Genomic DNA, 14,653 nt, shown 5'->3' on the forward strand with positions numbered 1-14,653 from the left:
ATAAAAAAAAATTTAAAAAAAATTATTGTAAAAATACAAATAGTATGAAATTTACCATCTTAATCACTTCCAAGAATATAATTCAGTCGTGTTAATAATATTCACAAATTGTAATCAAACCTAGAATTTTTTTCATCACCCCAAACTCGAACTCTGTCTCTATTAAACCACTGTTCCCCATTTTCCTCTCCCAAGTCTCTGGCAGCTGCCGAAGTAAATGGCATCATACAGTATTTGTCTTTTTTTTTTTTCTCCCCCTTGAGCTGGGGGTTGACTCTGCCTCACACATGCTAGGCAAGCACTCTGCCACTAAGCTATATCACAACTTATTTTATTTTGTGATGGGGTCTTGCTAAGTTGTTCAGGCTGACCTTGAATTTGTAATCCTCCTAACTAGGATTATAGGTGTGCACTCAGCTGTACATTTGTTTTTTGGTATCTGTCTTATTTCACTTAGCATATAATGTCCTTAGTGTTTAGCTATGCTGTATCATTTATTGCAATCTCCTTTTTTTAAGGCTGAACAATATTCCACTGAATCTGCATACCATGTTTTTGGGGTTTCTTTTCCCCTTTCATCTGTCCATACATACCTGAATAGTTTTTGCACTGAGTGTAGTGAACTTCAGTGTATAAATAGTATTTTGACATCACAAAGTCGGAGACACAGAGATTTATTTAATCTGTCTAATGCCAAGAGATTTGAACCCAAGTGCAATAGTCTGGATCCAGATTCTGTGTCCTTAGACATTATAATATATAGACTTTTTTTTTAAATGAATAGAAGCCACAGATACTCAACAATTAAAAAATGTCTGCTGTCCCTCTCACTCCAGAAAGAATGGCTTTTTTTGTTTTGTTTTGTTTTTGAGACAAGATCTCACTATGCAGTTCAGGCCAGCCTTGAGCTCACTTTGTAGCTCCTGCTATTCTCAAACTTGCAACAGTCCTCCTGCCTCAGCCTCCTAAGTGCTGGGATTACAGGTGGGCACCATCAAGCCCAGCAGGAATGGCTATTATTAAAAAATAACCAATAACAAATGCTGGCAGGGATGTAAGGGAAAAGGAACCCTTCTCGGTATCTTCCCAGAAGAATTAAAAGCATCGTACTGCATCGATGTAGGCACACCTGGGTCTATATCAACACAGTGTATAATAGCTAAATCTTGGAAACAACCCAAATGCCCATCAACTGATGAATGGGTAAAGACTTTTTAAAAATACGGAGTACTACTCTTCCAAAAAGAAGGGTAAGCTTGAGACACTTCTCGGTAAATGGATATACCTTGAGACCATACCCTTAAGTGAAATAAATACAACACGTGTAAATACTATGTTGTTTCTTTGTGTGAGGAACCAAAAGTGTAAATAAGGACCAAAATACATACTAGATATTGTGAAATAGAAAATATTAAAACAAGAAGGGGATCAAGGGAGTGGGAAGGTGGGAAGGAAGGGGAAAAAAATGATGAGGAAACAAAGGAGACAAAGCTTTTATAAATAAAGAGAAGAGAGGTTGAAGGAAGGGTAGGGAATAGAAAAAGAATCGAGTTATATCATGTATAGGTACAAATTCCCTATGATGAATGTGATCATTATGTATACCTAAAATATACCAATAAACATAATTTTTTTTTCCTGTATCACAGGGTGTTACAGGGTGGTCTACAGGGTGTTCCGGGTCTCACTACTTACTAGATCAGACTCATAGTGCTCCACCTGTTTACAGCCTTCCAAGAGCTAGGATTACAGGCACATGCCACCCAGTCTCAACTGCCTTCTCAGCGCCTCCCAGGGGCAGGGCCAGCACGGTCTGGGGATCAAACCCATCTGCTGAGCTATTTGGCTGGCCCTACAGTTAATTTTTAAAAAGGCTGTTGTAACCAGGAACAGGCCAGGGAGATAGCTCGGGGTTCTAAGCATCTACCTGGTAAGCCCAAAAACCTGAGTTTGATTCCCAATACCGCATGCTGTGCAAGCCCTGCACCGAGATGGCCACTGAAACTGGGTGTGGTGATGCATACTTGTCATCACAGTGCTGGGGAGGCTGAGACAGGAGGATCACTATGAGTCCGAGCTATGTACTGAGACCCTGTACCAAATAAAGGATTTTTAAAAAATAATAAAGTATAACCAGGTGCAGTGTCACATGTCTGTGATCCCATGTACTGGCAAGGCTGAAGTAAGAGAAAGGTGAGTTTAAGATTAGCCTAGGCAACTGAGAGCTTTTTCTTCTCTTTTTTTATTTAATAAAAAGGCTACAGAGAGTATTAGTGAAATTGCATCTGCACTGTCTGGGGTGTATCCCTAGAGAGTCTGTGAGTTACTTCAGCATTGTTAGGAGTGATCCAGATGTCAACTGAAGAGTCAAAAAACTAGTAATGTTCTATTTATATAGTAAAAAGCTATCAGGTATGAAAATGTTTTGTAACCTTGTGTGTCAGCAGCGCTCAGCCTAATTGCTGAACAATATAGTGTGATGGGGAAAAGGTAAGTTGCAAGAGCCTCTGTGTAATAGGGCAGCATTTATATCATTTCATTATATACACAAATGCCATAATTGTTTAGGGACATGGTAGTATATAGTGAAGGGACTAGGAAAGATTTAGGGCTGGGACTATAGGTCAGTAGTAGGTTGGATGCTTGCCCAGCATGCGTGAGGCCCTGGGTTTCTTCCCTAGTACTGCAGGAAGGAAGGCAAAGACAGGATTAGATAAATGTCTCGTTTCCCGTGGGGAGTGGGAGAGGAGGAGTGTGTTATGGACCAGGACACAGGACTACTTGCATGTGTAATGTTTTCATTTTTTTTTGTAACATATTCTTCCTTTGGGTAGCAGCTACTAGTATTTGTGATTTTCAGTACCTTTTTGTGTCTGAAATGCTTGTATTAAAAGGACCAATGGGCAGTATCTATGCTTATGTGAACTATGAGCTCTCTTTTTCCTGCAGTCAGCTGAGCAATTTGAAAGAAGTTTCTCTGATTAACTGTGCAGTGAGTTGTGCTGGTGAAAAAGAAGGGATCGCCAAAGCGTGTCAGAGTATCCTTTTCATGACAGTTGGCTGCTAGGTGCTGACTGGTTTGGTACCTGTGCCAGACAATGCTGGTTGTACGCTCGCTGTCCATTCTCCCCAATTCTCTCCTTAAGTACCACTCAGCTTCATGTGGGGTGGCCACTGCCCAGATGGATGAATTGCCTTCACAGAGCCCACGCTTGCAGGTGAAGCAGTGTGGGCGCACCCTGGTGGCAGGCTGTTCGGTGGATGTTCTAGATGGGGTTTTTACAAAGGAACACACTTGGCAGGTAGTAAACCTTTGCCTCTGCCTCCCTCAGCAGCTGGGAGTAGGTGCTCTCTGCAGTGAGGTCTGAGCAAGACTGTGCAGTGAGGCTGGGACAGCAGAGGCACAGTCAGGAGCCAGCAGTCTGGGGAGCACTGTGCTAGCCTGCACTGCCTTCTCACCAGCTTCTAGGAAGAGCAGCAGCACTCTTTCTGGCTTTGTGTTCCTTGCCATCTGTTGCTTTTATGTCCACAACTAAAAACATAGCTGCTAAGTTAAAACATTCTCAGTGGCAAATCAAATAGACTGCTTCTGAACTTTAAAGCTCTTTCCCCAGTTCTCTAAGTCTGCCCGAGTTCTAAATGATAATTTATGCAAAAGGTAGCAGTTTATGGTCAGTTTTATACTCATGTTGTACAGACTTCCTGCCTCTGATTTCCTTCAGTTTATAGCCCAAATCTGCAGCAGAGTGACTTTTTTTGAGTGTCTCACTATGCAGTTCAGGTGGGCTTTCAACTCACTGTGTATCCTAGGTTGGCTCTGAACTTGCGGCAATCCTCCTGTGTCAACCTGCTGTGTGTTATGATGCACCACCATGCCCAGCCTGTTTTATTTTCTTCCATTACTGTGTAGTATATGCTGGTCCTAAATGCACGGTGTTGCCCAGGCTGTCCTTAAACTTGAGGTGATCTTCCTGCCTCAACCTTCTGAGTGCTGGATTATAGACTTGCACCATCACACCTGGTTTGAGTGGTTCTAAAGCCCTGAAACAGGTCCCATTGCTCTGTTCCAAACCGTAAAGTACTTCCTGTGTTAGGCAGAGCCAAGCAAAGACATAAATGCCCTGCCAGTCCCTTTGTGACACTGACCTAGCCCCAACAGCCTTTATAACCTCCTTTCTGGCACCCAAGCCCCATCTGTGCCATGTATAAACCCCTCCCCGTGTGCCTGCACTGTCACCAAGTATGTACCTGTTAGAGAAACACTGGAGGCACTGCCCACCCACCGGCTTTTGCCCACCTAGACCTTGCTTTGCACGCTGCTGTCCTCCTGGCTCTCAGTAATTCCTTGTGGGATAGAGGAGGAAACTGAGTAAGAGCCACATGTGTCAGATTAAAGCATAAGCTCCCCTTTAACTGGTCCAGTCCTGCTCTATGCTGCTCTTCTCTCTCAGCGGGGCTTTGCTAAAATGGGCCCCTTGCTGTTGGCACAGCCACTGCCCCTGGCCTTCGGTTACATTGGTTAATCAGCTCTTTTACCTGGCTTTCTCCTGCGCACCTCCGAATCCTAGGACTGGAGCAGTAGGCATCGCACTGTCTGCTGCCAGCTGCCCAAGACTGTTGTTCTTGGCACTTCTGAACCTGTGTCCAGGCTGCCCTGTTTCCTCCCCTTGGACAGCGTGTGCTAAGGGTTCCCATGGGCACAGCAAGGCCACTTCTAGAGAGGGGCTGTGCTTGCTGGAGGCCTGCAGCTGCTCTGTGGCACAGGAGGCCTTTAAAGTCCTCTGTAGATGCTTCATGAGTTAGTCACAATCACGGATTCTTTCCCTTTCTTTGTTGGCTGTTTTTTTTTTTTTTTTTTTTTTTTTTTTTGCGGAACCAGGGATTGAACTCAGGCCCTTGCACTTGCCAGGGAAGTGCTTATTCCACTGAGCCATCTCCCTGGCTCTTTTTTTTTTATTGGATAATGCTACAATTATGACACTTGGTTGATTATATGTGTCTGTCTTAAGTTTTGAGTATATGACCAATTTTTTAGCTTTTGAGTTAACAGTTGGGTAATTTAAAAGATAAAAAGTACTACTGTGTGCCTTTGACTAGAGACTATAAAGTAAAAAGATCCCACAGTCCAGAATTAAGAGGTATTTTTATGTCTTTCATGAATCTTTGGAAATTACTATATCTTAACCATGTCCTTTTAGATATCAGAGAAATAGATTTGTCAAAAAACCTCTTGTCATCCTGGGATGAAGTGATCTGTATCGCCAATCAGCTCAAGCACCTGGAGGCTCTGAATCTGAGGTATGGCCCCTTAGCTGCCTTACTGTCCCAAACTGTGAAGCTCCTAGTGTCCTTGCCCATCCGAACGTCTCAGTGGGCATGAGGCAGATGAGACAAAGCCAGAGAAGGTTGCTGCTGGACAGAGCTTTCATTCCCCACAGGTTTGATTTTGGCTCACTTGAATTTACCTAAGAGGAACTTACTAGTATTACTATTATTTGTACTGGGGATTGTGAACCCAGGGCCTTCACACTGAGCCACACTATTCTTTATTTTGAGACAGGGTCTTGCTAAGGTGCCAGGTGGGACTCCAACTAGGAACCTTCCTGCCTCACCTTACTCATTGCTGGGATTAATTTATTCTTCATGGGCACATGAGGTAATTCATTAGTAAGTGTTTTGTCTTTTTTGATTGGAGGATGATGAGGCAGGCAGACATACTGAGCTGGAAGATCTTCAGGCTTCTCATAAGCCTGACCATAAAGGAGGGAACGTGGAGGGAGGTGATGCACAGCTGGGGAGCAGAAGAGAGGTGACGTTAAAAGTTCTTGTTTAAGGGCCGATGGGATAGCTCAGTGGACTAAGCACCTGTTCAGGCAAGTGCAGGGACCAGGGTTCAATCCCTGGCACCACATGCCATGCCAGCCCCATCCCCAGGCATGCTGAGCCAGTGACTGAGAGCAGGCTAGCGAGGCTGAAAACAGAAGGATCACTACAAGTCCGAGCTGCGTAGTGAGAACCTGCACACACAAAAAGTACCTGTTTAATTGGAAGCTTCTAACATTTGATTGCTTTAGTAATGAGTAGTTTGAATAGGATACTGTTTCATTTGGTTCTGATATGGATTTTTTACTTTATCTATCTTATTAATACTACTTGGGTAATTTTACAACCTAACTTTCCAAGGACTCAGCCAGTCCCTTCATTCTCTCATAGCCTCTCCCTTCCTCCAGTCTTTTTGGTGCTGAGAAAGGAACCCAAGCTAGGCAGGTGCTGCCAGAGCTACATCCCCACTTCCATCCTTCTCTTTTTGCTGCTTGTTTGTTTAAAGAAACAGTCTCATTATGTAGCCCAGGCTGGCCTGGAACTCACAACCCTCCTGCCTCTGACTCCTTAGTGCTGGGATTGTAGGTGTGCACCTGTGGCCAGCCCCTGCTCATTTCTGAACCACCTTTTCATATATGATTGGCCTTTATCTATCTAAGTCAGGCACAGCAGAACAATTGGTCAGGTCCTCCACAGAGAAATGGGTATATGATGTTTTTCCCTCTCTGTGTGTTTGTGTTTATGTGTTTCTTTTTTTTTACAGATTGGGGACTGAACACAGGACTTTTAACTGAACTACATCATCAGCATATTCTTCTTCTTCATTATGTTATTTTGATATTGTCTTGCTAAATTACCTAGGCTAGCTCCCACACTGCTGAAATTATAGGCATATACCACCATGCCTGACCAGGTTGTTTTGTTTTGTTTTTGAAAGTGTCTTGCTATGTGGTGCAGGCTGGCCTTGAATTTACTATGTAGTCCATGCTGGCCCCAAACTGAGATGAGGCTTTTGAGAGAAATTTTAAAGACCAGTTACTTATCCATCTGAATAGCACAAGGGCAGACATCCATATTAAGGAAGCAGAATTTTAGCCCTATCTAGCATGTGGGCAAGACTTAGTGAGAGGGGTCTTCATGTTGCTATGTTCAGCCCTGTAGCCAGCGACACCAGACACCTCCAGCCCCACACTGCTGCCTGAACCTCTTGGCCCCTTTATATCCGCTGTCTGTTGCAGATATTAAAAACTAGCTATTCTTGACTCACTTTGTTTTTGATAGAATTTCATTTTAGAGTTGAAACAAACCAAACACCCTGCTTGTTGCTTTCAGTGATTTTGTTGGGTCTTGTACAGCAATGTCTTCTCTTTCTATACAGTGAAAATAAACTGAAGTTTCCTTCTGCTTCACCATCTCTAACTGGAGCATTTTCTACACTGAAGGTTTTAGTCCTCAATCGAACAGGAATAACATGGGCAGAGGTAATCATATTTGTTTGGTTCACTACATAGAAATAAGCAATTTAAAATGTTTTAATAAGGAATTAAAGTGTAAGTGTGACTTTATTTTAATCATGCTATTATGCAAATAATAGGATTTTTAAATTTGCCTTACAGAGAGGAGTTTAAAAGTCATTGTAATGAAGTAGAATTTTATATCTAGGAGTCCAGGTTCTTTGCTAGTCTTCCCCTCCCGCATCCCTCCCCATCTTCCAACAGCAGTGGTAAAGGAGACTACTTCCACTGCTGCAGGGGCTCCCAGGGCCCAGCCCCATCTCCTGTGGACAGCTGGGCTCAGAAGTGGGCCCTGGGTCTATGGCACCTGACTTAAGAATGAGTTCTGTTCTGGGAGGAATACATTCATAAGTTGGATTTGTTTGTAAGTCTGACAGAGTCAGTCTTGGGTAAAAGATGCATCCTGATTTTCCAACAGACTTTATCTTTTTCAGAATAGGCATTAAGCCGAGTAGGAGTCGATGTTGATCCTACTCCACACACTGAAAAGTTTTTCTATCTCCTCTATCACTTGGCTGTGCTTTCTGGATATTATTGTTGGCTTTATTAATAAGCACAGAAAACTTCACATGGTCTATGATCTTTTTTTTTTTTTTCTTACTCTGGGGATCACTGTGTAGCCCAGGCTGACCTTGAACTCATTACATAGTTCTGGCTGGCCTCAAACTCATGCAATTCTCCTGCCTCAGCCTTCTGAGTTCTGGGATTATAGGCATGCACCACCATGCCCAGCTAGATGTTCCAGGACCTTGTCCTTGTTCTTTGCAACTGTAATACTGGTAGACAATTTGTGGTATAAGAATGTGGTGTCTTCCTTCTTTCTGCATCTGTCCAGTCTCAGTTATCTTCACTTTTGTTTTCGTGTTTACTGCTCTGTGCTTCTTAGCAGTCCTTTCCTCCTCACCCCTGCTTTTCTTCTTGCTTCAGGACCTCCTGGGCTCCAATTGAGCTCTGTACTTCTGTACACTATCCTACTGTATAGTAAGTGCGCAGCTGCACAAGTTGGGTATGGGGGCACATACCTGTAATCCTAGCACTTGGGAGATAAGGCAGGAAGATCACAAGTGCAAGGCTGGGGCTGAGGTTCAAGGCTATCCTGGACTACATAACAAGAACCTGTCTCAAAAAAAAAAAAAAAAAAAAAAAAAAAAAAGACAATGTCCAGTAATCACATGTGCCACTTCCATAATTTTTTCACATTCATGAATATCTGTAACCTGAAGTTCATTTGTATCTGCAAGTTTGAAACTCAAATCCTCCTAAGCTGGGGACTTACTGTTCGGGGCACTTGCATCTGGTGCTGCCTTCTCTCAGGGCTTTGCTGCCTTCAAATACCCTCAACCCCTGTTCCTCTGACTCGGAGCCCTTTCACTTGCAACCTAGACCTGGCCAAAGCCCTGGCACCCCTTTTCCAGATCCGTCCTTGGTAGAGTTTCACTGTCTTTCTACATATGTAGACTTAGTCTCAGGATAATAAAGACACTTGGAAATTCATGAGAGAAAGATTGGCAGTATGCTTGGGAAAAAGTTTCAAAGTCACTGAACCATTTTGCTTGGACAATGTATTATTATTATTTTAAGCAGAAAGATTTCTTGGAGAAAATGAATGAGGACTAGAATAGTTTCTTAGAGCCAGGAGGGGTCCAAAACAGGTTACAAACAAGGTCACTTCTCAGATGGAGTTTTATAGAGCAAAATCATGAGGTGGGTACAATGTGAATCAAAGTTATGATCAACCAATAAGACTATAAGTATAGCCATTTAGGTAATATTGCCCCAGTAGCAGCGAGTACGTATGTGTGACACCATTAACATTGGTCAGTAATCTGTTGTCTTGTTTTATGTCTTACTAGACTTAGGGGGTGAGAGGATGCCCCAGCCCTTATGAGATAATGGCAAATCTCAAAGAGCAGATGCCAGTAATCTCAAGCTTCCCTTTATCCTTTAGGGAAGTATGCAAACCTGGCTTTTGTGACTTTAATCTTCTAAAGATACAAAGACTGGCCTCCAGTCACAGTCTCCATAGATTCCCATCATCTACCATGACTCCTTTGAGGACCAGCCCTGTCTCTGCCTACAATATTTTCACCTAACTTAGCCATCTATAATACTGATAATTCCTCTGAAGAGGGATTCCTAACTGCAGTTAGGGGAGAAGGGTGTAGCTTCCACCTCGCTGCTTTAAGCTGAGAAGGGTCAATGTAGGGGAGACACAGTTAGGGGTCTCCTCCAGAAAGCTAATGTAAGGGGCCTTGGCTAGAAGTCATGCTGCAGTTTAGCAGTTATGAGCTCCCTTCACAAGGCTGATCTAGTGAGTCCTGGTGAAAGGACTCTGGTACCTTTGTCACTGGTTCCATCTGCACGATCAGTTAGGAGTCTGGCAGCCTCTAGGCAAAACTAAACAAATTTTCCAAGAAATTAAAGCATGTATAATCAAGAGTTAGCTCTTAAATCCCTGCAGTAATGGAGGTAATCTATAAATCTGATATTTCTTTCATGAGTCCCTCCAGTTTTAGCTGTAAGATGATGAAGAGCTTGGTGGGTTTGAAGGACAATTTTAGCTAAGGAATTTAAAGACTTGCTGAGCTTTATATTATAGAGTCCACTGCAGTTCTTTTCCTTAATGTTTCATAACAATGGTCAGCTACCTGTGTAGCTGGAAACTGCCAGAAAGGGTCAGTGGTTAGAGCCCCTTTTTATGTCCAGCTTTTATTACAGTGGTATTATTTTGATACATTTACTTTTCTGCTGGGTATTTAAGACCAAGTTAAAGTGAGACATGTCAGTCAAAATTAACATATGTCTCTCAAAGTCAGTTGAGTCTCCTCAGGTGTTACTTTTGGAACTATGTGCATAACTTCTCAGCTCATCTGTCAGTGTCAGCTGCCAGGATGGGTCAAGGTCTTCCTTGCTGGTCAGTGCACTCTGCACACACCAACTGGCATTTAGAACCGAGGGAGGCTGGTCCGTGCCATTCCTTTCTTTGGCTAAACAGACTTTTGAGTTGTTGGGTCAGCATTTTAGCTCCACTTTGTAGCAGCAGCAGCCCGTGTGAGATGTCCCTGGGGGATTTCTAAGCAGTGACTAAAGGAGTTCCTGTGGGACTGTGGCGGGGAACAGGAGGAAGAAACACAGAAATACCAGTAGCCGTGTCACCTGAGCTGTTTTCCTTTCAGGTCCTCTGCTGTGCCCCTGGGTGGCCAGTCCTTGAGGAGCTGTACCTCAGTGCAAACAGGATTCACATTTCAGAAAGGTAACAAGGTTTACTTCAGTGCACCAGCTGCCATTTAATCATTCTGAGTTGGTTATATCTAAGATAAAATTTTAGAAGGACATTTGAAAGCACTTATTCATTCCCTTCAAAAATTAAAATGTCAACTGAAATGTCACTAATTGGTTCAAATTGTAAACTGATCAGTGATATCCTTTTTTTTTTTTTAAAGATGTTTACACATGTGGTTCTGATTTTTTTTTTTTTTTTCCAGAACCGGGGATTGAACTCAGGCCCTTGCACTTGCCAGGGAAGCACTTATCCTACTGAGCCATCTCCTCGGCCCAGTGATATCCTTAATTAAGTATTTGAAGCTTACTAGTTTTGGAGGGTTTTTTTTTTTTTTTGAGACAGGGTCTCACTATGGCTGGCCTTATAGCCCATGCTAGACTCAAACTCATGGCAATCCTCCTGCCTCAGCCTTCCAACTGCTAGGATTACAGGTGTGTGCCACTACACTCATCCTTGAAGCGTAACAGTTTTACATAAACATCTATGACTAGTTGTTTCTTCTTCTTTTTTTTTTAAATGTATTTGGTTGTTGCAGGGTTGTACTACAGAGCTTGGATTTGTGGTGATCCTCCTTTCAGCCTCCCCAGTGCTGGGATTACAGGCATGTGCCACTATGCCTCCCGTGCCGGGGATCAAACTGCAGTCCCCGTGCTTGCCTAAGCTTGCCTAAGCAGGCACTTTAGTCTGCTGAGCTATATTGCTGGCCTTGACTAGTAGTTTCTAAATGAAGTTCTCTAGGCTATGCTGAGCACCTTCTTCCTGATTTTTTGCCTAGGATCAAATAAATGTTTTCTTTTTTTGATGAAACTAGTGAGTAAATTCAGGGTTACTCTGCCTCTGACCTATTATCTCTAACCCCTTTTTATTTTGCACTGCATTGCCCAGACTGGCCTTGAACTTGTGATGTTCTTGCCTCAGTCTCCCAAGTAGTTGGGATTATAGCTTGCACCCCCACAGCCAGCTAAATAAGATTATTAATCAGCACTACCTGGTCACATCACTGTACTAGCCACTGTATATGTAAAAGCATGTTCTCTTAAACATGTAGCTTCACCACCCTCTTTTATTAATAATATTAAACTACTATGTAAAATACACACAAGTGGAAATTTCAGCAAATTCATATTTAAATCAATGAGTTTTGTTTTTATGGTGCTAGAGGCTGAACCTCGGGCTTCATATATGCTAGGCAAGTGCTTTACCACTAAGCTGTATCCTGAGCCCTCAAATTAAGATTTTCATCATACAGAATGGTTTCATTGATTATAGAGGCCAATACAGAAGTTTTTCAATTAAACTTTTTTTTTTTGTCTTTTTGAGACAGGGTCTCGCTCTGCAGTTCAGATTGGCCTTGAGCTCACTTTGTAGCCTAGGCTGGTCTCCGCACAGTGATCCTCCTGCCTCATCCTCCCAAGTGCTAGGATTATAGGTGTGTGCCATGATGTCTGGCTTCAATTAAACTTTTTAAGATGCTTTGGAATCTATATAAAATTGTAAGAAGTAGAGGGGTCAGGGAGATAACTCAGTGGTATAAGCACTTGTCTGGCAAACACAAAGACCTGAGTTCAGTCCCTGGTACTGCAGGCCATGCCGGCCCTGGAACCCTGGGCACGGCATGCTGGCCGAGAAACTGGGTGTGGTGACGCGTGACTGTACTCCCAGCACTGAGGAGGCTGAGACAGGAGGATTACCAGAAATCCAAGCTGCATAGTGAGATCCTGTATCAAATAGATAAAAATGTTTTAAAAAGGAGAAATAATAGAGATCACCTATCCCCCTTACGCATTTTCCCCATAGGTAACAAGCTGAGATCTCTGGCAGAGTATCACAAACAGGATACTGAAGCTGCCTCAGCCAGGAACATCTTCACCTCAGGGTCCCTCAGGTTGCCCTTGTGTGGCCATATCTACCCTCCTCCCTCCCCCAACCCACCTTAATACCAAGTATAGGTATTTTAAGGTTATATCTCTGAAAATAATTCATATTGAAAATTTTTATTTTCCATACAGACCAACTGATGTTCTACAATCTCTCAAGATACTGGACCTTGCCTCTAACCCAATAGTTGATGAAAACCAGCTGTTCCTGATTGCTTATCTGCCTAGGTAATGTTTTTTTTTTAAAGATTTTTTTCAATTTTTACTTTTGTCAGTGCACGTGTGCAGTACATGACAATTACATGCCCGTGGAGAGCTGGCACATGCATATCCGCTTTTTTTCACCCCCTTGGTGATTTACTTCTAACATACCTATTGTAGTAGGGAGGCCTAGTAAATTTCTAGGGAATGAATTTTGGTATGCTATATATACCTTCTCAGTAGAAATATGACTATGATGATGGACTTGTAAATCATATAAAATGTGGACTATGTGCTAATTTAAGGAATGTATTATTTGGCCATGGTGATAATACTTCACAGTATTATATCTTAGTATAATACTTTACATTTGTTAAAACTTGGGGAAATAAGACCGTGTCTCTCGAGACCTGCACAGCAGCTGACTCTAGGGTATGCATCCAGGATGTTCTAGGACTGTAGAACTCCCGCCTTCTCCATCAGGAGTTCTTTTATGTGCTCAGAACTGGACCTGCATGAAAACCCAGGGCAGAGGGTTGGCAGCTCAGAGTGTTTTATATTCTATATAACCAAGTCTGATGTGTTTTAATTTCAGATTAGAACAACTAAACCTTTCTGACACTGGAATTTCTTCTATCCATTTTGTGGATGCTGGAATTGGTACATAACATTAATATACTCCCCTCCCTCCACACATTGGCTATTTCTTTTCACTTCTGTTGTGTAATTTAACTCTCTTCTTCCTAGGGTGCAAGACATCCATGTTCCCGTCCTTGCAGAACCTTTTAGTGAATGACAACAAGATAGCACACGTAAGGGTGGCTTCAGAGTGCACACAGCACACACTCACTTGTTTCCGCTCTCAAGCCGAGTTCAAAGGTTTCTTCTGCTGTTAAAAAAATTTTAAATACAAAAAGAAATGCTTCCTGCAAGTGAAACTTCTCATAAAGCCAGAAGTATTGAGGAATGTGTTCGATTCACATTTAGGCAGACTTGGTCATTCTCAGTGGCGTGGCGTGGCGTGGCGTGCTTTAGAAGTCTGGTTGATCTTCCTATGGGCTGCTTGGTGCTGATGCCTTCCTAGCCTCAAATTAGAACTGGGGACTTTGTTTTTCTGTTACTAACTAGTTTGAGTAATTTTTAAGAGAGGCCTGAAACATGCTGCTTTTTATTTGTTTTCTTTTGTTGGCCTTCAGTGGTCATTTATCAATGAGTTGGATAAGCTACAGAGCCTGACTGCATTGTCCTGCCTAAGAAATCCCCTGACTGAAAACATCAAAGAGGCTCGGACCATTCGGCAGTTAATCATCGCCAAAATTAGTCAGCTGAAGACCCTGAACAAATGTGAGGTGAGGGCTGGTATCATGACTACTTAGATTTTTTTTGAGATGGGGAGGGGGTGTCTCATCAGCTTGCCCAAGATGACCTTCAACATCAGGGCTCAAGGGACTTCCCTTGCCTCAGCCTCCCAAGTAGCTGGACTAGAGGTATGTACCACTGTCCTAGACTTTCTTTAGACCAAAACCAAAAGCCATAAAAAGAAATTATATTTGGGGCAGAGTAATCCCACCTGCAATCCTAGCTATTTGGGACCCAGGAGGGTCACTAGCTCAAGGCCTGAGAAACTTAGAGACCCTAAGTATTTTTAAAAGGCTGGGAGCCTGGCATGGTGGAACATGCTTGCAATCCCAGCGCTTGGGAGGCTGAGGCAAGAGGATCGTTGTGAGTTTGAGATTAGTCTGAGCTACAAAGTGAGCTCAAGGCCAACCTGAACTGCATAACAAGACCCTGTCTCAAAAAAGACTCCCCCAACCCCAAAAAAGAAAAAAAAGACTGAGATTGTACCTCTGTGGTAGAGTACTTGCCTAGCATGTGTGAAGCCCTGGGTTCCATCCATTCCCACCATTATAAAAACAAAACGAAAAAAAAAAAAAAGAAAGAAATTAAGAGATAGA

General features: G+C 42.8%; 1 protein-coding gene across 3 annotated transcripts in view; it reads left to right on the forward strand.

Annotated features, from left to right (window-relative positions):
• The window catches only part of Tbce (tubulin folding cofactor E), an 88,068-nt gene that overhangs the window by 65,302 nt on the left and 8,113 nt on the right, over positions 1 to 14,653 (forward strand). For all 3 annotated transcript variants that reach the window (XM_004640835.2, XM_023700844.1, XM_023700843.1), the window contains exons 5-12: positions 2,950 to 3,038; positions 5,199 to 5,298; positions 7,202 to 7,304; positions 10,514 to 10,590; positions 12,630 to 12,725; positions 13,294 to 13,358; positions 13,446 to 13,510; positions 13,895 to 14,047. In XM_004640835.2, coding sequence (XP_004640892.2) covers positions 2,950 to 3,038; positions 5,199 to 5,298; positions 7,202 to 7,304; positions 10,514 to 10,590; positions 12,630 to 12,725; positions 13,294 to 13,358; positions 13,446 to 13,510; positions 13,895 to 14,047 — 748 coding nt within the window. The remainder of the gene's footprint in view (positions 1 to 2,949; positions 3,039 to 5,198; positions 5,299 to 7,201; positions 7,305 to 10,513; positions 10,591 to 12,629; positions 12,726 to 13,293; positions 13,359 to 13,445; positions 13,511 to 13,894; positions 14,048 to 14,653) is intronic.

This window comes from Octodon degus, unplaced genomic scaffold (genome assembly GCF_000260255.1).
Source record: "Octodon degus isolate 3935 unplaced genomic scaffold, OctDeg1.0 scaffold00127, whole genome shotgun sequence".
In the NCBI taxonomy this organism is placed as follows: domain Eukaryota; kingdom Metazoa; phylum Chordata; class Mammalia; order Rodentia; family Octodontidae; genus Octodon; species Octodon degus.